The sequence below is a fragment of the Bufo gargarizans genome, chromosome 1 (assembly GCF_014858855.1).
Source record: "Bufo gargarizans isolate SCDJY-AF-19 chromosome 1, ASM1485885v1, whole genome shotgun sequence".
Taxonomy (NCBI): Eukaryota; Metazoa; Chordata; class Amphibia; order Anura; family Bufonidae; genus Bufo; species Bufo gargarizans.
In genome coordinates this window covers 575,914,436-575,937,697 of record NC_058080.1, presented here as the reverse complement: position 1 = coordinate 575,937,697, position 23,262 = coordinate 575,914,436, and the positions used below count along the sequence as shown (strand labels likewise).

The 23,262-nt window shown below is 46.9% G+C and overlaps 2 protein-coding genes across 2 annotated transcripts in view; one reads left to right on the top strand and one right to left on the bottom strand.

Annotated features, from left to right (window-relative positions):
* Positions 1-22,741, bottom strand: part of LOC122928820 (lysine-specific demethylase 2B-like) — an 89,368-nt gene extending 66,627 nt beyond the window's left edge. The window contains exons 1-4 of the mRNA XM_044282080.1: positions 22,606-22,741; positions 22,073-22,217; positions 18,123-18,201; positions 4,943-4,989 (exon numbers count right to left, since the gene is read on the bottom strand). Of these exons, the coding sequence (XP_044138015.1) occupies positions 4,943-4,989; positions 18,123-18,201; positions 22,073-22,217; positions 22,606-22,638 (304 nt within the window). The 5' untranslated portion in view covers positions 22,639-22,741. The remainder of the gene's footprint in view (positions 1-4,942; positions 4,990-18,122; positions 18,202-22,072; positions 22,218-22,605) is intronic.
* The window catches only part of ORAI1 (ORAI calcium release-activated calcium modulator 1), a 54,911-nt gene continuing 54,347 nt past the window's right edge, over positions 22,699-23,262 (top strand). Inside the window, exon 1 of the mRNA XM_044275738.1 lies at positions 22,699-22,828. The gene's annotated coding sequence lies outside the window, so the exon portion shown is untranslated. The remainder of the gene's footprint in view (positions 22,829-23,262) is intronic.

Here is a 23,262-nt window from a genome sequence, read left to right as displayed (position 1 = left end):
GATGTTTTGCTCTGGGGTATACAAATCTGCAAATTTCAGGTTGAAATGGTCTACGAGGGGCCGAATTTTGTGGAGCCGGTCAAAAGCTGGGTGGCCTCTGGGACGGGAGGCGGTGTTGTCGCTAAAGTGCAGGAAACGCAGGATGGCCTCAAAACGTGCCCTGGACATAGCAGCAGAGAACATGGGCATGTGATGAATTGGGTTCGTGGACCAATATGACCGCAATTCATGCTTTTTAGTTAGACCCATGTTGAGGAGAAAGCCCAGAAAAGTTTTAAATTTCGGAAACTTGGACTGGTTTCCACCGGAAAGGCTGGGCATAATCGCTTCCCGGGTTGGCGGTTATAAATTGTGTGGCATACCTGTTTGTTTCGGCCACGACTATGTCTAAGAGCTCCGCAGTCAAGAACAGCTCAAAAAATCCCAGGGCCGAACCGATCTGAGCTGTCTCAACCCGAAATCCAGACTGGGCAGTGAAAGGGGGAACTACAGGTGCGGCTGAAGTTGGGGACTGCCAATCAGGGTTTGCCAGCACCTCAGGGATTCTAGGGGCTCTACGGGCCCGTCTTTGCGGTGGCTGCGACGGGGTCACTACTGTTCCTGCCACCATACCAGCTTCAACTGCCCTTCTGGTGCTCGCCACTTCACCAGGTTGTACGGCAGTGCTGGTACTAGGTCCAGGGAGGGCTGCGCTGCTGGTGTATGCCTCACCACGTAATCCGACAGCGCCAGCCCCACTCTGCTGCTCTTGAAGCGGATCCTGCGCAACCTGTGGTCTAGCGACACGGGGCCGGGTACGCCTGGTGCTATCAGGGACCTCAGCCTCCTCGTCCGAACTTTGGGTCAGAGAGCCACTGCTTTCTACAGGTTCGTATTCTGACCCGCTAGATTCATCAGATGAGGGTTCCCATGCCTCATCCGACTGGGCCAGAAGCCTGTAGGCCTCTTCAGAAGAATACCCCCTGTTTGACATTTGGGCAACTAAATTTAGGGGTATTCCCTGAGACTACCCAAGAAAAAAAGCAAGCCTGTTTTACAAAGGGGAGGCTAGTGAAGTAACGGAGGCCGCTGCGGTTGATAAAAAAATATCAAAACAGATTTTTTTTTTATCGCCGCAGCGCGTGTAAAGTGAATGTGCAGTGATCAAAAAATATATATTTTTTGTCACCGCGCTGGGGCGGGTGTGGGCAAACGCACGTGTGGGCGACCGATCAGGCCTGATCGGGCAAACACTGCGTTTTGGGTGGAGGGCGAACTAAAGTGACACTAATACTATTATAGATCTGACCGTGATCAGTTTTGATCACTTCCAGATACTATAAAAGTACAAATGCTGATTAGCGATACGCTAATCAGCGAATCAGTGACTGCGGTGCGGTGGGCTGGGCTGGGCGCTAACCGATCCCTAAACTACTTAACCAAGGGGCTTAAACTATCCTAAAACCTAACGGTCAATACCAGTGGGAAAAAAAAGTGACAGTTTGCACTGATCACTTTTTTCCTTTCACTAGTGATTGACAGGGGCGATCAAAGGGGTGATCAAAGGGTTAATTGGGGTGCAGGGGGGTGATCTGGGGCTAGTGTGTACTGTTGGTGCTACTCACTGTGAAGCCTGCTCCTCTGCTGGATCCAACCGACGAAAAGGACCAGCAGAGGAGCAGGGCAGCCATATAACAGATCATATTTACTAATATGATCTGTTATCTGGCGCTGTGATTGTTTTTTTTTTAAATCATCAGCTTGCCAGCCGCGATCATTGGCTGGCAAGCTGATGACGCGACCCCCCTTGACGAAATGCTGTATCAAAACTTTCAATACCAAATCAATACTTTTTAACCCAGACCAATCAGATAACGGAATTTGCTATTTTCCGATACTAGGCTGCCCTACTGCACATCCTAGTATTTGTGAGAGAACATGCCACGCGCCGCCCTTAGCGTGAAACATGTTCTCATCAGCCGGCACAGTGCAGAAGGAGGGAGTCCCTCGACACGGACGTGCGCGCATCTGCCCCCAAATACAATAGCTCTGAGGAGGAGGGGAGGGCCTGTTGGCCACTGCACCACCAATTAATATAATTAACCCCTTAATACAAATGTACGAGGTGCGTGGCGGCCGAATCACACAGTCAGAAACCCGTCTCAATGATGGGGCATGGCAATCCTGCGATCCACGTCAATTAACCCCTCAGGTGCGGCACCTGCAGGGTTAATTTACGTGGTTCAGCGGGATCCCGGTCATTGAGGCCAGGTGCAAGCAGTGTGATAAGGCCAGCACCCACCACGTACATTTGTATTTAGGGGTTAATTATATTATTGGTGGAGCAATAGCGGGCATCCAATCAGTTACCATGGCAGCCAGGACGCTACTAAAGTCTTCCATGGTAAGCTCCCTGCTGCTGTGTGCACAAAGCATTGTCCTATTAGGGTCTAGAACCCATGTCCTATTCACCCTAATTATTTTAGAATAGTAATTATACAAAAAAAATAAAAAAAAATAAAAAAAAACTTTCTCAATTTTACTATCAAATATATAAAACGATAAAAAAAAAATAAAATAAAAAAAAAATACATATCGCCACATCCAAAAATGTAAAACATAAAAAATGATCTATGTGGTGAAAGCCATAATAGAAAAGAAAAAAAAAAAGAAGAAAATTAAACAAGATTCGCAATTTTTTTTTGTCACCTTGTCCTCCAAAAAAAATTGGATAGGACTGTTCTATTATGGGCCGGACGTTCCATAAAATGCGGAATGCACGCAACTTTTTGGGCGTTGGATTTTTCTTTTGATATTGAGTATTGCAACACTGTTTTATGGTATCGAAATCTAATCTAAATTTTGGCATCATGACAACCCTAGCCATAACTGTTGTCAAGGATTTTCCAGAGGTTTTCCATTTGGTTCAGATCAGGGCTCGGACCATTTCATTATTTCAAGGTTTTCAGTTTCAAGGAACTACCTTATCCGTTTTGCTGTATGACAGGGGGCATTGTCCTACAAGAAAATGGCTAATGGCCAATTGAGTGAAGAATACAGTAAAGGAATGACATGTGTCAAAAAAGGTTCTGATAAATATTAGCATTCACTCTGCCATGTACAAGAGTCCCAACTCCTGCTGCCGCAAACATTCCCCAAATCATACTTCCTCCTCCACCTTTCACTGACTTCTTTACACACTTTCAGTCTTTCCCCAGTTTCACAACGAACATAATGTTTCCCATCAGTTCCAAAAAATTAAAGTTGCTTTCCTCACTAAAGTGAACTTTGGACGACTTCTTCTCTGTCCACACAACATGTGGGTCACTGCAGAGTGGGTCTTTCAGTCCAAAAGCTCTTAAACGTTGAGACACTGTATGACGAAAAAGATCCTTATGCTGTTAAGGGCTGAACTGGCAACAATTCCAGCTGCACTGAGATTCTCTGCATTATCCTGTCCTCTCTTGTAGGTCTTTCGTGGATGACCAGTCTTCTTGGAGACTTGAATGGGTTTGTAACAGTTTAAAGATACAATATTCTAGAAATCACAGATTTGGAACGACCAACTTCTCTTGCTCATAGGGTCCTCCCTTTGGTCCTCATCTGGACAAACTGCTGCCAGAAGGTTTCAATCACTTTAGAACGGCTTACAATTCTTGCAAAGTCACTGAAAAGTGAAAAGTTAGACTGCAAGTTTAAATAAGATTTGTCGGATAATTAAGGAAATTAGCACCAGGTGCCAGATTAACGCCAATAACTGGGAGGTATCTGAAAGGGTTATTTTTCAAATATCTCATTGAACTTTTTTATACTGTGCTTCTCAATATATATCCAACTCATGCAATATTTTTAAATTATTTTTTTTACTCCTATTGGGATAGTTTCAAAGAGGAGTATGATCGAGATGTGTGAATTTTATTCTATATTTTGTATCTCTAGGACTGTAACTAGTTAACTTTTCTGAAGCTGTAACAAACCATTTCTTCCTTTGTCTCAAGGAGCCTCCCCTCATCCCTTTGTTCAGTCAACAGGGGGCACGCAGCTGGGCCAACTTGTCCTCTGGTTACAGATGTATAGACTGTGAAAGAATGCTTAAACCAATTATTTAACTAGATGATACACATGTATACTCACTGCCTATAGAAAAGTACCACCTTCAAGTGTCACATATGACGTATGTATTGTGTTGAGTTTAGGAAGACCGCCATTACAACATGGCGCGGCCCGTAGAGGTTTATATTAATCCACATTCGAAAGTTTATGAGCTAGTGCATACTGCGCAGAAGCCAAGTGTCATCTTTCCTCCTTTTCCTTCTTAAGTCAATGAAATCATTGCATGTGCCTCAGGAAGGACCGCCTCCCTGAAGGTGTATAACTGCTTTGCTTATTGCAATAAACGTACAGATTGCCTTGACCAGCTTTGTGTCAGCGTGTGTGTCTCCACACGTGGATATTAACCCCTTGAGGGTACCTTGATTTGGAGCACCGGAGTGCATCTTAAATGCTTTAATTAAAGCAACTTCAACAAGTATGCAATGACCTTGATATTCACAAAATTGTTGTTTGTTCTCAAATCTTGATCTCCAGTGTAGCTATGGTTCTACCTGCTGCATAAATATTCCACGGTGGAGATTTACTAACACTGGCGTTTCCTACGCTAGCCTTAGTAAAAAGTCTGCTCGAGTAAGGTCCGCCAAATTTACGCACAGGCCTCTTAATAAATTTGGCACATCTTTTGGGTTTTTGTCTATGCCAGCAAGGAGCAGGACGCCCCAAAAATTAAAATCCAAAACGTGGCGTGTGCCATAATCTGCTTTTATTTTTTATTAGTTTTTATTTATTTTTTAACACACTATTGTTGAATAAAAACATTGATAAATCTCCCTCCATGTGTAAATCAATAATGACAATGATCTTCAAAGAGATCCAAAAAGATCAATACAAAGTACCGGTAACCACTTACCCACCAGTAGTTTCACATCTCTGACCGTGAAATCGTGTTCAGGCATCCTACAATAAAAAGACAGAATATCTTTTATAAGCAATAAAGAGTGGATATAAAAAGTCTACACACCCCTGTTAAAATGTCAGGTTTCTGTGCTGTAAAAAATTAAATAAAAAAAATATGAGAAAGATAAATCAATTCAGAACTTTTTCAACCTTTAATGTGACCTATAAACTGTACCACTCAATTATTTACTCAACAAACTGAAATCTTTTAGGTGGAGGGAAGAAAACAAAAAATAAATAAAATAACTAAATAAAATAATGTGGTTGGATAAGTGTTAACAGCCTCTTATAACTGGGGATGTAGCTGTGTTCAGAATTAAGCAATCACATTCAAAATCATGTTAAATAGGAGTCAGCATACACCTGCTTTTATTTAAAGTGCCTCTGATTAACCCCAAATAAAGTACAGCTGCTCTAGTTGGTCTTTCCTGAATTTTTTTAGTCGCATCCCACAGCAAAAACCATGGTCCACAGAGAGCTTCCAAAGCATCAGAGGGATCTCATTGTTAAAAGGTATCAGTCAGGAGAAGGGTACAAAAGAATTTCCAAGGCATTAAATATACCATGGAACACAGTGAAGGCATTACCAAGAACTGGACGTCCCTCCAAAATTGATGAGAAGAAGAGAAGAAAACTGGTCTGGGAGGCTACCAAGAGGCCTACAGCAACATTAAAGGAGCTGCGGGAATATCTGGCAAGTACTGGCGTTGTGATACATGTGACAACAATCTCATGTATTCTTCATATGTCTGGGCTATGGGGCAGAGTGGCAAGACAAAAGACTTTTCTTAAGAAGAAAAACATCCAAGCCAGGCTACATTTTTCAAAAACACATCTGAGGTCTCCCAAAAGCATGTGGGAAAAGGTGTTATGGTCTGATGAAACCAAAGTTGAACTTTTTGGCCATAATTCCCAAATATATATGTTTGTCCCAAAAACAACACTTAACATCACCAAAAGAACACCATCCCCACAGTGAAGCATAGTGGTGGCAGCATCATGCCAAGGGGCTGTTTTTCTTCAGCTGTAACTGGGGCCTTAGTTAAGCTAGAGGGAATTATGAACAGTTCCAAATACCAGTCAATATTGACACAAAACCTTCAGGCTTCTGCTAGAAAGCTGAACATGAAGAGGAACTTCATCTTTCAGCATGACAACAACCCAAAGCATACATCCAAATCAACAAAGGAATGGCTTCACCAGAAGAATAAAGTTTTGGAATGGCCCAGCCAGAGCCCAGACCTGAATCCGATTGAAAATCTGCGGGGTGATCTGAAGAGGGCTGTGCACAGGAGATGCCCTCGGAATCTGACAGATTTGGAGTGTTTTTGCAAAGAAGAGTGGGCAAATCTTGCCAAGTCAAAATGTGCCATGCTTATATCCACTGTATTATTTTCTGTTACCATACAACAATATACATAACTATACGGCGCCCATAAAGGATGCATCAAATGCGGTTTGACCTGCTAATCAAACAGGACTCACCAGGTTCAAGAATTGCTATTAAAATGTTAGACATCCTCTAAAAACAACTACATTTTTCTAAATTATAGTAGCAGGAATTTTCTGACCTCGACAATGTGTATTTAAAGGGAACCAGTTATCAGCCTCAGCATGAAACAGCGACAGGCTCCCTCATTACAAAGAGCAGTTAGTCTAAAGATCTCAAGAACATTTGGTACTTTGTTAGCCAAATGAAAATAATTATTGCTCTTAGTAAGAGAAGCAACATATTTTACATGTGGATTAAAGCGCAGGGGGGGGGGGGGGGGGGGGGGGGGGAACAAAAAAAATAAAAAAAATAAAAAAAACGGTTTACAGTACTAGCAATGCATGTTACCAAGGTGGATCCTGTTCTGGATTTACAGAGAAATCTGCCACTTAAAAAGGGGTTTTCCAGGCTTTTTATTATGATGACCTATCCTCAGGATCAGATATCAGACCAGCAGGGGTCCGGAACCACCACGATCAGCTATATGAAGAGAAGGCATACGCCATCTCCTGTCTCTCTTCCTGCTTGCCATAGACATAGCAGCAGCGAGCAGAAATAGGAAACGGACAGGAGACGACACGCATGCGTTCTCTTGATACAGCTGATCGGTGGGGGTGCAGGGTGTCAGACCCTGCTGATCTGATATTGATTACCTGTGCTGAGGATATGAAAAGCCTGGAAAACCCGTTTAAATAGCTCCTTTATCTCTAGACCAGATTATTTAGATGTCGCATCGTAACAAATACTTGTAACAAATTCAGTCCTGTGTTAAAGAGAATCTGCAAGCACAAAAATTACTTTCGACAACCAGGCTCTCCCTCAGCAATACACACGGCCAGCCAGGCATACTGCTGAAGAAGGTTCTTGCGGCCAAAACGTGGGGCTAATGTATATTTAGCACGATATAATTGTCCATTATGCCTGAATTTATTAAAATTCACATATTTTGCATATATCACAAAAAAAACGTGCTGTGGATGCCAAATCCGAGCCTGCAGTCTTCAGAAATATGTGATTACACTTACCAGTAATCTTTTTTCCTTGAGCCTATGACAGCACCCTTGGACAGTGTCTGCCCCCTCCTCAGGACAGGAAACAGGAACAACTTTAAAGGGAGGGATCAACCCCCTACATGCCAGTACTATTCCAAGAACTAAGGAAACACAAACGTCTTATAACAACAACTTTTCTATACAAAAGTTAAAAAATAAAATAAAATTATAAGTATAGAAAAGTTGTTATTGTTATGAGATGTTTGTGTTTCCTTCGTTCTTGGAAAAGTACTGGCGTATAGGGGCTTGATCCCTTCTTTTAAAGTGGTTATTGTTTCCTGTCCTGAGGAGGGAGCGGACACTGTCCAAGGGTACTGTCATAGGCTCAAGGAAAAAAGATTACCGGTAAGTGTAATCACATATTCCCCCCCCCCCCCCTCCTCCCATGACAGCACCCTTGTATCTATAAGCGAGATCAAATTAGGGAGGGACGACTGCCTGAAGGACCTTACGTCCAAATACTAGACCCTCATTAGAGGGTAACTGAAGCCTGTAATGCCTAAAAAAAAAGTGCGAGGAAAACTCCAGGTGGCAGCTCTACAAATTTGCTCTATGGAGGCAGAGGCCCTTTCTGCCAGGACGTGGAAACCACTCTGGTAGAGTGGGCTCCAAATCCCATAGGCGGGGAAACTCCCTTGGAGGAATACGCTAAATGAATAGCCTGCCTTATCCAATCTGGCTATAGTCTGGGAGGAAGCAGCCAAACCCTTTCTTTTGCCCTAAAAGGAAATGAGAAGCTTAGAGGAAATCTCCAAGGTTGAGTGATCTCCAGGTACTGCAATAGAAACCTAACACCTAGACAGTGGAATTCTGACTCTTTCCTATTTTTTGGAGAGGCACAGAATGAAGGTAAGATGATGTCCTGAGAACGATGATAGGAAGAAGACACCTTCGGTAAAAATTAAGGATCTGGTGAAATGAATCACCCGATCCTCCAAAATATTCTCTACCATTGGGTGAAGGAAGGGACCCTGAGCTAGAAGTCCCGGGAAGACTGGAAGAAACCAAGGGGGTGCAACTGACATTCTGTGGAGCCAGGAAAACCAAACCCTCCTGGGCCAGAAGGGAGCTATCATGATGACTAGAGCACTCTCCTCCCTTATCTTTTTCAGGACTCTTCGGAATAATTTTAATGGGGGAAAGCATAAAGAAGTCCCTCTCTCCATAACCGAGCTAGAGCATTCACCGCTGTTGGATGCTCTTCTGAAAAAAAAAAAAAAAAAATACAATCTTTACCTTCCTTTTGATTTATTTTGGTGGCAAAGAGGTCTGTCACTGGAAGACCCCATAAGGCAACTATCTTGTTGAATATCTGCTGGTCCCAAGACCATTCTCCTTGATGCAGATGATGGCGACTTAAAAAGTTTGCTGTGACATTGTCCCTTCCTCTCAGATGTACTGCAGAAATTGACAAAAAGAGAATCCTCTGCCAGACAAAACATCTTTTCACTGAGGGACATTAGACTCGGGGATCTGGTACCTCCCTGTCTGTTGATGTATGCCACTGTAGTCATGTTGTCTGAATAAATTTTTACATTCCTGCCTCCTATTACTTGGAGACTCTCCTTCGAGGCTATCCAAATGGCGTATAGCTCCCTGAAATTGTGATATTGGGACTGAATCTCTAGATCCCAAGATCCCTGAAGGAGGAGGGATTCTATGTGGGGCCCCCAACCGTAAGGACTTGCATCTGTGGTCAGGAGTAAGACATCTTGTCTCTGCCACAGAACTCCCCCATGGAGGTTCGATAGATTCATCCACCACTCCAGCGAGGAAAGCGTCTGGGGGCGAAAAATTAATCTCCGAGTCCAGAGACATAGGACTCCTGTCCCAGACTTCCAGAATCTGCAGTTGGAGTGGTCTCGAGTGGAAATGGGCCCACTCCACCCCCGGAATGGCAGCTGTCATAAGCCTGACATGGCTTGTCTTAGGGAAATGGACTGATGGAAAAACAGGTACTGAACTCTGGATCTGATCAGACAGGCTTTGTGAAGAGGAAGCAGGCACATTTGTGACCTGGTATCTAGGGTCATCCCTAAAAAAGGTGCACACCTGGACTTTTCTATGTTTAGATCCTATCCTAATCTGTCCAATACTTCCCTGAACCAAGAAATCTGCTCCTCCAGCTGTGTGAATGTCAGAGAGAAGGAGAAAGTCGTCAAGATATGGGATAACGACTAACTCCCTTTTCCCTCAAATGGGCCATCATCTCTGCTATAATCTTTGTGAATACCCTGGGGGCCTGCGACAACCCGAAGGGGAGCACCCGAAATTGCACGTGCAGGACCCTGTCCTCCAACTGAACCGCTACCCTTAGGTACTTTTGATGACTGGGAGGTATAGGGACATTGTAGTAGGCATCCCTGAGATCCAGGGATGTCATAAAACAATTTGGAAACAGACTTAAAATCACCAACTTGATCGTTTCCATACGAAATCTTTCATACACTAGAAACTGGTTCAGAAGTTTCAAATTTATTACTGTACGATAGGAGCCGTTCGGCTTCTTTATATATAAAAAAAAAAATAATAATTTGACTAAAACCCTTCTGTTCTTTCCTGCACTGGGACTTCCAACAGAACATTCTTTTCAATAGGGAAAATACCTCTGAAACTAGGGCCGCCTGTTTCTGAGGACGATAATCTGTTATGAATCTTCCTGGCGGCAACCTCTAAAAATGTATCTTGTTGCCCTCTCTGAGGATGGATATTATCCATGGGCTGTGATAAAGGACGACCTCCTACCGGGGTCCTGGCGTCATTGTGGCCGCTTCTTTGAGGCCTCAGCTCCGAAAAAATAAAATGATATACCTTGGACCTTCTGGTAGTACCTGAAGTTTGCCTAAGACACCTTCTTTCTCCTTTAACCACCCATATTTGTCTGAGAACGAAAGGGTCTTATAGGAGGTTGCTGACTAGTGGAAGGGAACCCCTTCTTTCTGTCTGAGGCCTTCTCAAGCAAATCATCCAAGGCCTTGGAGGTAGAATCTCCCTTCCAATCCTTCAAGCAAATGGCTCTACGTGCTGAATTAGATAGGGCGGAAGCGCTAGCAGAAAATTTTAACAAATCTGCCGACGCATCGGCTAGAAAAATCAATGGCATTAAAAATAGTGGGAAATGAAGACAACGGCTGCTCTCTAGGGGTTCCTTCCTTTTTATGATTCTCTAAATCTTTCATCCAAATTTTAGTGATCTAGCCACGGAAGTGGCTGCAATGGTAGGTCTAAAAGCTCCCGCCGTAGCTTCCCAGCTCTTTTTTAAATACATTTCAGCCCTTCTATCCATGGGGTCCTTTAGGGAGCCTGTGTATTCAAAGGGAAGGGCCGCTTTTTGGAAATCTTGGCGACTGGGGCATCTAGTTTTGGGGCCCAACAAGCAGAGACTCTCTCATGAAATGGATATTTACGTTTTATGGAAGAGGGAATAAAAAAAATATTTCTATCTGGCTTACTCCATTCCCTATTGATAACAACAGAAATATTTTCATGTACATCAAAGCCCTTCATTTTTCTTGGACCCAGGCCCTCAAACATGGAGTCCCATACAGACTGTAGCGCTTTATAATCGTCTAACCCTATGGTGGCTCTGACAACCCTGAGCAGAGAGTTAATATTCTCGGGCTGAAAAAGCGGTCTTCCAGCTACATGATCATCAAAAGATTCATCCGATTACATTCTTTCTCCCTCTTCCTCCAATCCCGACAGTAATTTGTTATCGCTGGAGGGGGAAGGGGGGGTAGAGGCGGCTGCAGAGGTGCTGGGGCGACCTTCTAAGAGGCTGTTAACCGACTCCTTAACTTCATCCCGGATCATCTGTTTAAGACTGGTCATAAGAGACAGGGCCTCGGGGCGTGGCCAACTGCCGACATGAGCGCACGCACTTGAGCTCTGCTCCGTACCCCGATCTAAATCCTTCAGCATCCTGACATTCTGGCTGCTCAGAAGGACGAGTGGCAGGTGCAGAGGAGAAAGAAAAGATCTGGGAGGACTGACATGGGTCCCAGCAAGGCACAATCGGCGGCTGAAAAGCTGAAAGAATACGTCCGGCAAGAGGCCCAAAATGGCGCCGCTGGTCCTGCTACGCCGCGTGCGGCGGTGACGAGAGGCCAGGCAGCGCTGCAGACGGAAGCGGAGGGAGTGGAGGAGCCGGAGGTGACACTTAAGACTGTTTCTCATCAGCTCCTCTCTGCGATTTCTACCTGCCAGACGTCCCTTACCTGCAAGATTGAGGAGGTGAAGGTGGATCTGGGCCTTCTCAGACAGGACGTGCAGCAGCTCAGAGAACGGGTGCGCCACACGGAGGACAGGGTCTCTGCTCTGGAGGACTTTACCAGGCCGCTAGCAGGCAGGCTACAGGCTGTGGAGAGGTCTGTTGGCCTTTGGCAGCAAAAATGCGACGACCTCGAAAACAGGGCCAGGCGCAATAACGTAAGGATCCTGGGGCTACCTGAGAGGGCGGAAGGCTCAGACCCGGCCACTTTCCTGGAACTCTGGTTCAAGGCACAGTTCCCAGATGCGCCATTTTCTGGTGCCTACGCAGTTGAGCGAGCTCACCGGGTTCCCGCCAGGCCTCCCCCCCCTGGGGCTCCCCCTAGGCCTCTGCTGGCGCGACTGCTTAATTGGAAGGACAGAGATCTGATCCTAGGGCAGGCAAGAAACAAGCGGGATATTAAACATGAAGGCGCGAATATATCACTATTTCCTGATTTCTCAGCGGAGCTGCAAAAGAAGAGGGCTACCTTCATCTCTATCAAGCGGCGCCTCCGTGATATGAATCTGCAGTACTCCATGGCCTATCCGGCGCGCCTCAGGGTGGTAGATGGCGAGAAAACAGTCTTTTTCGTGGACCCTAAGGAGGCGGAAGAATGGATCTCCAAGAGGCCAAGCCGTCCGGATCCGCGCTGAGGACTCTATATTTTGGGACAGCTACAGCCCTCCGGAGCGGTAACGTTATGTTTTATAGGGGCATCTATGACTCTGGTGCCATAACTTGTCTTATGGAATTGCCCCATGTTGAGCACAGCTGCGGACACGTTGCCTGCAGAGCATCCTTATGCATGCGCTATTGGGACTGTGACTGTCCGTTTTATCCCCCTTGTCACGCTCCTGATGTCTGTTCCCCCCCCTCCCTGTGTCCCCTTTCCCCCTTCTAGTCTTGATTTATGTTATTCGCTATAACCAGATATGTCTCATTGATATGGGGTTGAGCGGATACCTGCATAGGTTTTTCATCTTCATGCACTATGCAGGTCCCCGATACATCAGCCATGAAACGGGATGACAGAGATGTCACCGACTACAGAGTCACTTATTCAGTCGTTATTTTGTTATTAAGTTGTAAATGGTTTATACTGTTAAAGGCATGGTACGTGAGAAATGAGGTGGCACCACGTGGGGTGTGCATGAGATGGTCGGAGGTGGGCAGCCACGGTTCATGTGCAGGAAGGTGGATGTATTGCATGGAGACTAGATTACTATATCACCATGGCTGATCTCAAAGTTATGTCGTGGAATGTTAGGGGGCTGGGTGATCCGAAGAAGAGAATTTCTGTATTCTCCCATGTCAGGCAGTTTGGTCCTCATATCCTGGGCTTGCAAGAAACTCATTTAACCCCAGAGACAGGCAACAGGATTAAAAAGCCTTGGGTTCAATGGTCAATGAATGCATATGGGTCCACACATTCTAGAGGGGTCGCTCTGCTGGTCCACAGGAGCATCAGGTGGGAGGTTCAGCGCTCGGTTGCGGACCCTGAAGGCCAATACATCCTGGTGTATGCCTTCATTAACTGCGCCCCATACATTGTGATTAACATCTACAACCCCCCCCCGGCTACTACAACCATATTCCAGGTGGTGATGGGCTTTGCGGCGCAATACCCCAATGCCAAATTTATTTGCATGGGCGACTTTAACCTAGTAATGCACGAAGATAGGGACAGGTTCCGTTCTGGGGACAGAGTGGGTGGTACACTCCGGGAGATACCACTATGGCTAGAATTGCATCTGAGCTTGGGTGGCTAGATATGTGGAGATTGCGAAATCCCCTTCAGAGGGAGTATTCTTGCTTCACCCCCGCCAGGGGCGCACTATCCAGAATAGACTATATTTTTGGCAGCGCTGCTGTATACACGGATCTTGGTAGTATTGAATACGGTGCACAGGGACCCTCGGATCATGCCCCGGTTTTAGCTCAATTTACTCTATACAACGGCATTGGGCAGAGTGTAAAGATGCGTATTCACCCTTTTTGGTTGTCTTTGCTGTCTTCTAATGATAGAGTCCCTGATCAGCTCCAGGTGTTCCTTGCTATGCAGGACGAGATGACGGACGGACTGCTGCTCTGGGAGACACTGAAGGCCTATCTGAGAGGGTGCCTTAAGTCATCTATTTCTTATATTAAGAAGGATTCTGCGCGTAAGGAATTAGAGCTACATTCTAATTGTAAGGCGGCTGAGAACTCCTTTCAGGTCTAATCCCACGGATGCAAATAGGCAGGACTGGATGCTGAAAGGCAGGCTGTATATGACGCATCTCAGGGAAAAGAGCGAGCGCAAGCTGTTCTTCTTGAAGCAACAGAACTTTGAACTGGGCAGCCAAGCTGGCAAACTACTGGCTCATGTGGTACGTAATAACAGCATGTCTCCCCCGATTATTAGGATAAAGGACGCAGCTGGGGTGGTGGTGGAATCGGTGGGGGCATTCTGAAACAGATTTAAGGGCTTCTACCAGGATCTTTATAGTTCAGCGGCTCAATACTCTGCTCGAGAATTGAGGGCCTATCTGGATCAGGTCGCGCATCCGCAACTTAGTGAGGAGGACAGGACTTTATTGGAGGCTGACATATCGCTAGAGGAAATTCAGATAGCCATGTCGGAGCTACCCACTGGGAAAGCACCTGGCCCTGACGGGATCCCAGTGGAGGTTTACAGGAAATACAGTGAGGTTCTAGGGCCTGAGCTCCTTAAACTTTACCAGGCGGCTCAGCAGAAGCGTAGACTCCCGGATTCGATGTATGATGCCACCATAGTGGTGATTCTCAAGCCGGACAAGGACCCCTTGGAGTGCGGGTCGTACAGGCCGATATCACTCCTAAATTTGGATTATAAAATTCTTACAAGACTGATCGCCTCCAGACTGAACAAGGTGATAGCCACTGTTATACACAGAGACCAGTCGGGGTTCATACCGGGACGATCAACGTCTGATAATATCAGAAGGGCGCAGGTTGTAGCTCAGGTAGGAGTGGCGAGGGATAAGCGCTGGGCCATGGCATCTCTAGACACTGCCAAGGCCTTTGACTCTGTGGAGTGGGTGTTCCTTTTAGAGGTGCTACGCTGTTTTGGTTTTGGCCCTAGGTTTATCGAATGGGTAGAAATTCTGTACCACCTCCCCAAAGCTAATATACTGGTAAATGGGTCGATGTCTGAATCCTTTAGCCTCCACAGGGGAACCAGACAGGGCTGCCCCCTGTCACCACTTTGTTTGCCATAGCCATTGAGCACCTTGCTTTGAGAACTCGGCAGGATCAGGTCTTTAAAGGGATCTCTATGGGCGACAGAACGGACAAGGTCGGACTTTATGCGGATGATCTCCTCCTTTTCATGGACGAGCCCGAGACGACACTCCCTAGAGCGATTGATATAATTGGCGAATTTGGAAGGTTCTCGGGCTTGCACATAAATTGGACGAAATCGGCACTCATGCCCTTGTGGTCGCACACGTGGCCTCCTCAGTATTGTAATCTGCCAGTTGTGGACTCCTTCAAATATCTAGGCATTGTGATCACCAGGGATCCCCAGTTGGCGTACTCCCTGAACATTGCTCCTCTGGAGACCCTGTTTATGGATAAATTTAGGACATGGCAGAACCTACCGCTCTCCATTATGGGTAGATTGAATCTGGTTAAGATGACACTTTTGCCCAAAGGGTTGTATCTGCTGGCGCATGCGTGCACCCCGGTACCGCAGGGCTTTTTTGCTCGCATCCATTCGTCAGTGGCTAAATTTGTGTGGGGGGGGGCCAGACGGAAGCTGTCTCTTCAGGTTCTTCAGAGGCCCAAGCTAGAAGGTGGCGCTGCTTTACCTGACTTCTTCCTTTATTACCTGGCCGGGCAGCTGAGGTTCCTAATTCCTTGGGTTCAGCAGCTGGACTTGCCCAATGCAGAACACTATCTCAGGGAGCACTTGGGCCTTTCCTCTCTGTGGCCGGTTTTGGAAGGGCCACGTTTCATATCCATGCGCTTGCTCCCCATCCATAGAATGGCCCATCAGGTATGGTCAGCTGCGAAGTTGAGGTCGTTCAGAGACATTCCGGATGACATCCCCCTGTGGGACAATCCCATGTTTGCCCATTTGAAAGACTTGGAGGGAGCCAGATGGTGGAAGGTACAGGGCGTCAACAAATTGAGCGATTTATACACTAACGGTAGCTTGTGCTCCTCCTCTCAACTGCAAGAAAAGTTTGAATTGCCTCGCTCCTTCCTTTTCAGATATTTACAATTAAGGCACGCGCTGGCGGCACAGTTTGGGTCGGGGGGTCGCAAAATTTCTAATTATCCCCTGATAGGTGTCCTTAGGTCGCAGGGACCGAGAGGTATCATCTCTGTTCTCTATACGCACCTGCTCAACAATCGGACACTGATGAACCCCCTTGCTGTTGAAGGGAAATGGAAAAATCTCCATCCCCTCCCTATCAGCGGATGATTGGAATGAGGCACTGCTGTCTCCAACACGGGTATCCCCGTCGGTCACTAACAGGTTGATTCAACTGTTTATTTTGCATAGAAGCTATCTTACACCTGTCCGATTGCATAAAATGGGCAGATTGTCACATAGTAGGTGCCACAGGTGTCATCAGGACGGGGCAGACTTCTGGCATCTCATATGGGACTGCTCGTACTTAAAGAGCTTCTGGGAAGCTGTGGTGGGGGTGCTATCTGCAATAGTTCCAAATACAGTTCCGCTATGCCCTAAGAGTTGCCTACTCGGCATCCTAGATGAGGAGGTTTGGGGTCATCATCATAGGATTTTTCTGAGCGAAACCCTATTTTTTGCCAGAAAGGCCGTCGCCCTGAGATGGATGGATGACAGAGCACCTACACTGGGTCAATGGAAAGCGCTGGTCAATCAGGCTGTAGGCATGGAAAAGGTTGTCTATATTCACAGGAAGTGCCCGCAAAAGTTTGACAAAGTGTGGGGTGAATGGTGTGCGTCCCCTTTGACTGTGCACAACGCTTGTATGTTTTCAGCTGCTGATGTGTGATATATTGTTTATATCTATTGAGGCGCTAGCCTCTTCTACCTCATGGTCTATAAACGTCACCTGACTTGTACACCTCCTTGTTGTACCGGATCTAACGCAATACCATCTTGTACTACTGTGCTTGTACTGTATCCCCTGCGCGGGATTGAACCTGGATTTGCTACCTCTATGCTTGTGATATTGTAGCATGCCTTTCTTGTTAAACTTCAATAAAACGAGTTTAAAAAAAAAAGAGACAGGGCCTCATCCTCCAATAACTTGCTTACACACATCTGACAGATAGGCTTTCCCCAGACCGAGGGTAACTTTTTCTTACATATAGCACACCCTCTATCCTTAGATCTGGAGACCCTTCTGCTCTCCGTGGAGACCTAAATACTGAAAAATAGCCCCATAAGAAACCGCAACTTTAGAGTTTATGGGGTATTCACCCCTCTTACCCGACCATGGTAACGAAGATTCATTGGGAGTTTCAGTGGGATCTGCGCATTGTGTCCGCTCCATGGTCACACGCTGTAGTAGCCGAAAACAGAGAAACAGACTGCTAGCCTCTTCTCCAGCTAGCAGTATGAGCTGGCTGATCTTTAACTCTGCGGGGCGGGCACCGGCTCCCCCCACTTCCGGTCTACAGCTTCGAGCTTCCTCCTACTGCCGAAAACCGGAAGTGCGTCAAACGCCGGCAGCAGAACACGTGAACCTCCCAAACCGAGAAGGGACCGGAGCGGGAGGAAGAGTCGGAGGCTCTGCAGCGGCTTCCTCAGAAGTCTTACGTCGCCGGGTAAGCCCTCCTTATAATTAAATACACGGGGCACCCGCAACTCCTTAGATCCTCGTGGCTGTGGCTGTGGATATCCAACCCTGTCCCTTGGGACAGGAAACTAAACTGGCGTGTAGGGGGTTGATCCTTTTAAAGTGGTTGTGGTTCCTGTCCTGAGGAGGGGGCGGACATTATCCAAGGGTGCTGTCATGGGCGAAGGAGATAAATCAGCCTATAAAATTCACATGCAAATTAGCACTCAAAAGCACTGAGGGTAAACCCAAGCCACTTGGTTACCAGCGCTCCGGCCCTTTTCCTTCCAATCACCTCCTCGCTTTCTGATTAACAGAGACAGTCTTCTCCAGTGTTATCCTGGCCCTGAAATCAGTGCCTGTGCCCCCGTTTACAGTGCAGCCCTCTGTCCCGGCCTCAACAGAGAGTACTGCGTGGTACTGTACACTGAGGCCACAGATATTCTGTCCTGTGCATGCCCTGGGAGTTGTACTAACAGTGCAGAATGCAAAGTACATATTCATTAACAGAGGTGGGAAATTAAATCAGGGGTACTTACTTAATACCCAATCCATCCTTAGTGCGAAAAAGAAGAGGAACTTTAAGTGCTTCTCTCTGAACATATTCATATGTAAAATCTGTAGAAAAATATAAAAAGAACCATCTGTGTCAGTAAATGTTAGTGTAAAAGGGAAAATAATACATAACGCACTCTGCCGTCAGTCCTGAGCTGCATGCAGTCAAAACAAGGAGTATCGGTACGTATGGGAGCTGGTCTTATCCGTTGCGATTTCCATTATAAAGAGAAACTAAGATGCAAGTGTGAACAGGACTTAATATATGTAAGATACCTGACTTTGCACATCAGCTGGGAACCAGTGGTTGAGGAAATTCTATAGGCTGCGCTCACATTAGTGGAGAAATTCTGCTTTTTTGTTCCACTATATGAACACAAATGCATTTAAGCCAGATACCAACAGATCTCATTGACTAGAATGGGGTTTGTCGGGTTTCCATTAAGCATTCCAGTATTTTGCTGGACATAATACCATATTTTATCCTGTTTCTGTACCGGGATGTAAACCCAGGAGTTGATAAGGTTCTCCGATTTTTTACAACATAGCAAAAGCTATCAATAAAAAAAAATATTTTCTGAAATATCCTGTTCATTGCCACAGATCATAGATGCAGCCTCTTTGGGGACATACACATGTCCCTAAAGTGAAGGGCTACATACATAGAGATGTACTATCCATGGCTGAAGTTATAGGACATGTGACATGGATAAATTGCTCAGGAGATCGAAGGAGCATCCAGAAGCTATGGAAACCAGAGATTTCACAAGAAAGTTCCAATAGAAAGTGTCATCGATGAGGTTACATGGAGGCAGCAGGACGAGCTGCTCATGAGGAACGGTACATGATTTGTCCCAACCACTTTCCACAACCCTGACTTTATGCCATTTAATGCGTCACAGCAACCTAGGTGGCAGAATGTATGGAGGCATATTCACATCTGTGCTGGAGGCTCCATTCTGAGCTCATCAAAAACAGTGAAGAGAAAACTCCTACGTGCAGGACTTATTCTCCACTAAAAAATGCAAACAGGTTTCATGGTAGTCAATGGGATCTGTTTGGTTCCATTCCTGTCAATTATGTGCCAAATCCGGCATTTCCACTCCTAAAATGGAGCAGAAGAACAGAAATAAGTAACGCTAGTGTGAAAGAGGCCTTACCTTTTATACTGCGGGTCAGTACAATAAGGGTATAGTTTTCTGTGTTATATATTTAATGTTTTCTCTTTTTTGGACTGCTGAAAGCCATAACGGTTTTATATTTTTGTCCAACAACTGAGCTGTGGGGGTTGATGTTTTTTGCAGGACAAGTTGTAGCGTTCATTAGGCTCCATTCACACGTCCGCTAAATGGGTCTGCATCTGTTCCGCAATTTTGCAGAACAGGTGCGGACCCATTAATTTACAATGGGGCCGGAATGTGCTGTCTGCATCCGCAATTGCGGACAAGAAAAGGCATTTTTCTATGAGAGTGCCGGCGATGTGCGGCCAGCAAAATGCGGAACACACATTGCCGGTGTCCGTGTTTTGCGGATCCGCAAAACACATAAGGACATGTAAATGGACCCTTATTCAGTTTTTGAGAGGAGGGCTGAACAGTATGTACCATGCAGCGTAAATTAAATATGACCTGTATACTACGGGTCATCAATGACGCTGCAATATCAAATAGGTCATTTTTATATTGGCTTGGTTTTCAAGTTTTCTGCTATAGTCATCTCACAAGGAGGTTTGTGCCTGCAATCCTTTGATTGCTTACACACTGCACTACTTGTGGGCCCAACAGACTTCTGTATTTGGCCAACCAAAAGACCATGGTTAGGACTTTTGCCATAGCAACCACTGGACCCCACAATCACATTGCATGCAAAGGTGATGCCTTCTTAGATGTTGAGGTTACTACTGACCATGGTATGCAAGGGGTTAAAGTTTGGGGATTGGCTTTAATGCCTGATCAGGGCTGTTAAACTTGAAGTTCAGCTGCACATAAGGGCCCATTCACACAGTGGAATTAAGTTGCGGCCACACTGTCATAATTCCGCCAGAACATGTCCCTTCTCGGGGCAGTGTCCAGAAGGACGCCCCCTGAAGCCGCTGGGGGTGTCCGGTTGCAGCTTGGCTACATTTGATGTAGCTAAGCCACAAGAGTCTACAAGCAGGGATGCCCAACCCAAGGCTCTCAAGCTGTTGCTAAACTACAACTCCCAGCATGCCCAGACTGCCTACAGCAGGGCATGGTGGGAGTTGTAGTTTTACAACAGCTGGAGAGCCGCAGGTTGGCCATGCCTGGTCTACAGCATTCAGTGGTGAACAACAGCGTTAAAATCTGCCATGTGAACGGGTCCTTACCGAAGGCTCCCACTACAGATACCACAGTACTAGTACAGCTCCTGTGCCATCTATATGCCATTCTTTTAGATAGGTTTGCGGCATCAGGTTGCTTACCAGGAAGCGGGAAGGTGACCTGTCACCAGATTTTTAATGACTAAACTGACGGCACAATACAGCACTTGTAAAAAGCATTCCAGACATGCTGTTAAAACAGATCCTGGCTGAAAAACAGGTCAAAATGCTGTAGATATGTTATATAGCAGTAATGATGGCGGTTGTGCCGAGGTGAGGTTACTCTGTACTGCTCTCTTCTGCATTACACTCCGGGAGCATCCATCTGCACCAAATGCCTGGAGCACACCAGGGAAGGGGGCACTACGGAGGAATGGGCGCAATACGTCCTGCAGACCTTCAGCACCGCCCCATGACTCCATATATACGATTTACATACAACACGAAACCCGCAAAATAAAATAAAAAAAGACCGTCATCCGTGTGATGTCCTAATCCATGTCTGTTCCGCAAAACGATAAAATATGTCCTATTCTCTGACACAAAATGCGGACCACGTGAAGTCAATGGGTCCTAAAAAACGCAAAACGGATATGGCCTAAAGGTGTCACAAAAACAACCGAGCAAGTTTGCATGCTGGTAGACGTAGTTTCACAACAGCTGGGGTGTTGAAGGTTGCTGACCCCTGTCAGGGCGGAAGTCTACTCCAGCAAGGAGCTGGCCTCGATTTCTAGTGTAATGTGCGCCACTTTTTGTACAAGCGGCAGAAGGTGTGTTGGAAAAAGCGAAAATAAAAATAAGCTAAGTTTGTCATAAAGCAGCACTTCAGACAGAACGCTGGCGCAACAGCGATGTCCCACGCACTGCTGAGGCCAGCGATTGGCTGTATGGTGTGAAAGGGACATGTAGTCAGGAAGATGACATCCGAAGCGCGTCGCTAGGACTGACAGGGGTAAAAACGGTTGATTTTTATTTTATGACATTTACTGCCAGGTTTTTTACATCTCTGACAACCCCTTTCATGTAGCCTTACATAATATTACCTAGTCCCTGTCAGGCCAGCAAACCACAGGCATCTATAGTGACAGAATGCCGCAGGACAAGCTGTCCACCCACCACACATGGCCATTGGCTGAGGTATTTACTGAGGTAAAAAGCCCATAGCTGCATCAACCCAACTCCAAAAACCACCTCAGCTGTATGGGCCCCAAATGGCAGTGACCAGAGACTCCCCCTGCAGACCCCATGTGATGTGCTGCCCCCTCAGCCCGCAGCCTGCGCTGCCCACGGTGTCATTACACCTAGCACTACTGGCGGGAAACTCAAACCCAGCTCCGTACGTGCAGCAGTCTGAGGTGACTGTGGGACCCGCACCCAGCTCCAGTGCAGCATCCTGAGGTGACCGGGGGACCCGCACCCAACTCCAGTGGGGCAGTCTCAGGTAACCGTGTGACCCGCACCCAGCTCTAGTGGAGCAGCCTGAGGTGACCGGGGGACCCAGCTCCAGTGGGGCAGTCTCAGGTAACCGTGTGACCCGCACCCAGCTCCAGTGCAGCAACCTGAGGTGACCGTGGGACCCGCACCCAGCTCTACCTTTGCCGTCCATGTCCTGCACGTAGTCCCCCCGGTAGTGGTTGCAGCTAAGCTTCTGCTCCAGACTAAAGCCGCGGATGCTGACCATGTCGTCCACGTCAGACAGATCGTCGCTCTCCGCGTACTGGGTCCGGCTGATGGTCCGCTGCGGGGAGAAGACACAAGACGAGCTCAGACCTTCAATCATATCTGCACAGGTCGTACATCGATTATCAGGCATCGCTCAGTGCATACTGGGGGGTTGTCATTGTCAGACAACCATCGTAGGTCATTGGAAGCCTTTTCTTCAGCAGTGACACCCACCAGCTCGTCAGCGCCGCACGGGACATTTAAACGCCATGTGCGTGCGGGGATATAAACAAGGAAGAGGGGCCGTGTAATGTGAGCCGCACACTCGGGGCCTGTCTCCTGCAGGGAGGAGTTGCTCGGGCAGCCAGCAGGGACAGCCACAGCCGTACGGTCACACCATAACAAAGCCATGCGAGGAGCCAGCCACACAAAGGACCTCCCGCACCGGGGACCCCGCTACACACCAGTCTTCTTCCTGATGCTTTCTTTGCCTCCATGTTAGTGATGGAGCAGTGGCCTCCAGAGTTATAGGCTCGGCGGTCTGCCGCGCATGGTGATGGGACGATCGCTCTGGCGGAGAGGCAGCGGCACCACGCACAGGACAATAAAAAGTTACTGATCCCCGCTCCGCAAACTACAAGGAAGCGGTGCAGGCTGCGTGGCCGCTGACGTCAGACACTACAGAAGGTAACTGGCTCCGGACGCAGCAGGTGCCACATGACTGGGAAGTTTGCCGCGAACACGCGTGGGCTGCTGGTAATAGTGAATCAGACATTTGCTGACACTCGAAATCCTTTTCCTATTGATGTTTTGGCCGGTCACGGGGGCTGGCTGTGCGCAGGCGCAGTAGCTGCTCTCGCCTTTATTTGTTATGACTGGTGTGTGCAGTGTGCAGCTCTGTAGTTTCCACAACAGCGCTCTGGAGGGGCTTGGCTTATCTCCGGCTGTCCACGCCCCCTGCTGCATGTGGTTCTGTTGTGTTTCCTCATGGTTGTTTTTGTCTGAGAGGAAGATCGGTGTATCAGGGGGGCTGTATGTGGACTGCGGTGTATCGGGGGGCTGTATGTGGACTGCGGTGTATCGGGGGCTGTATGTGGACTGCGGTGTATCGGGGGGCTGTA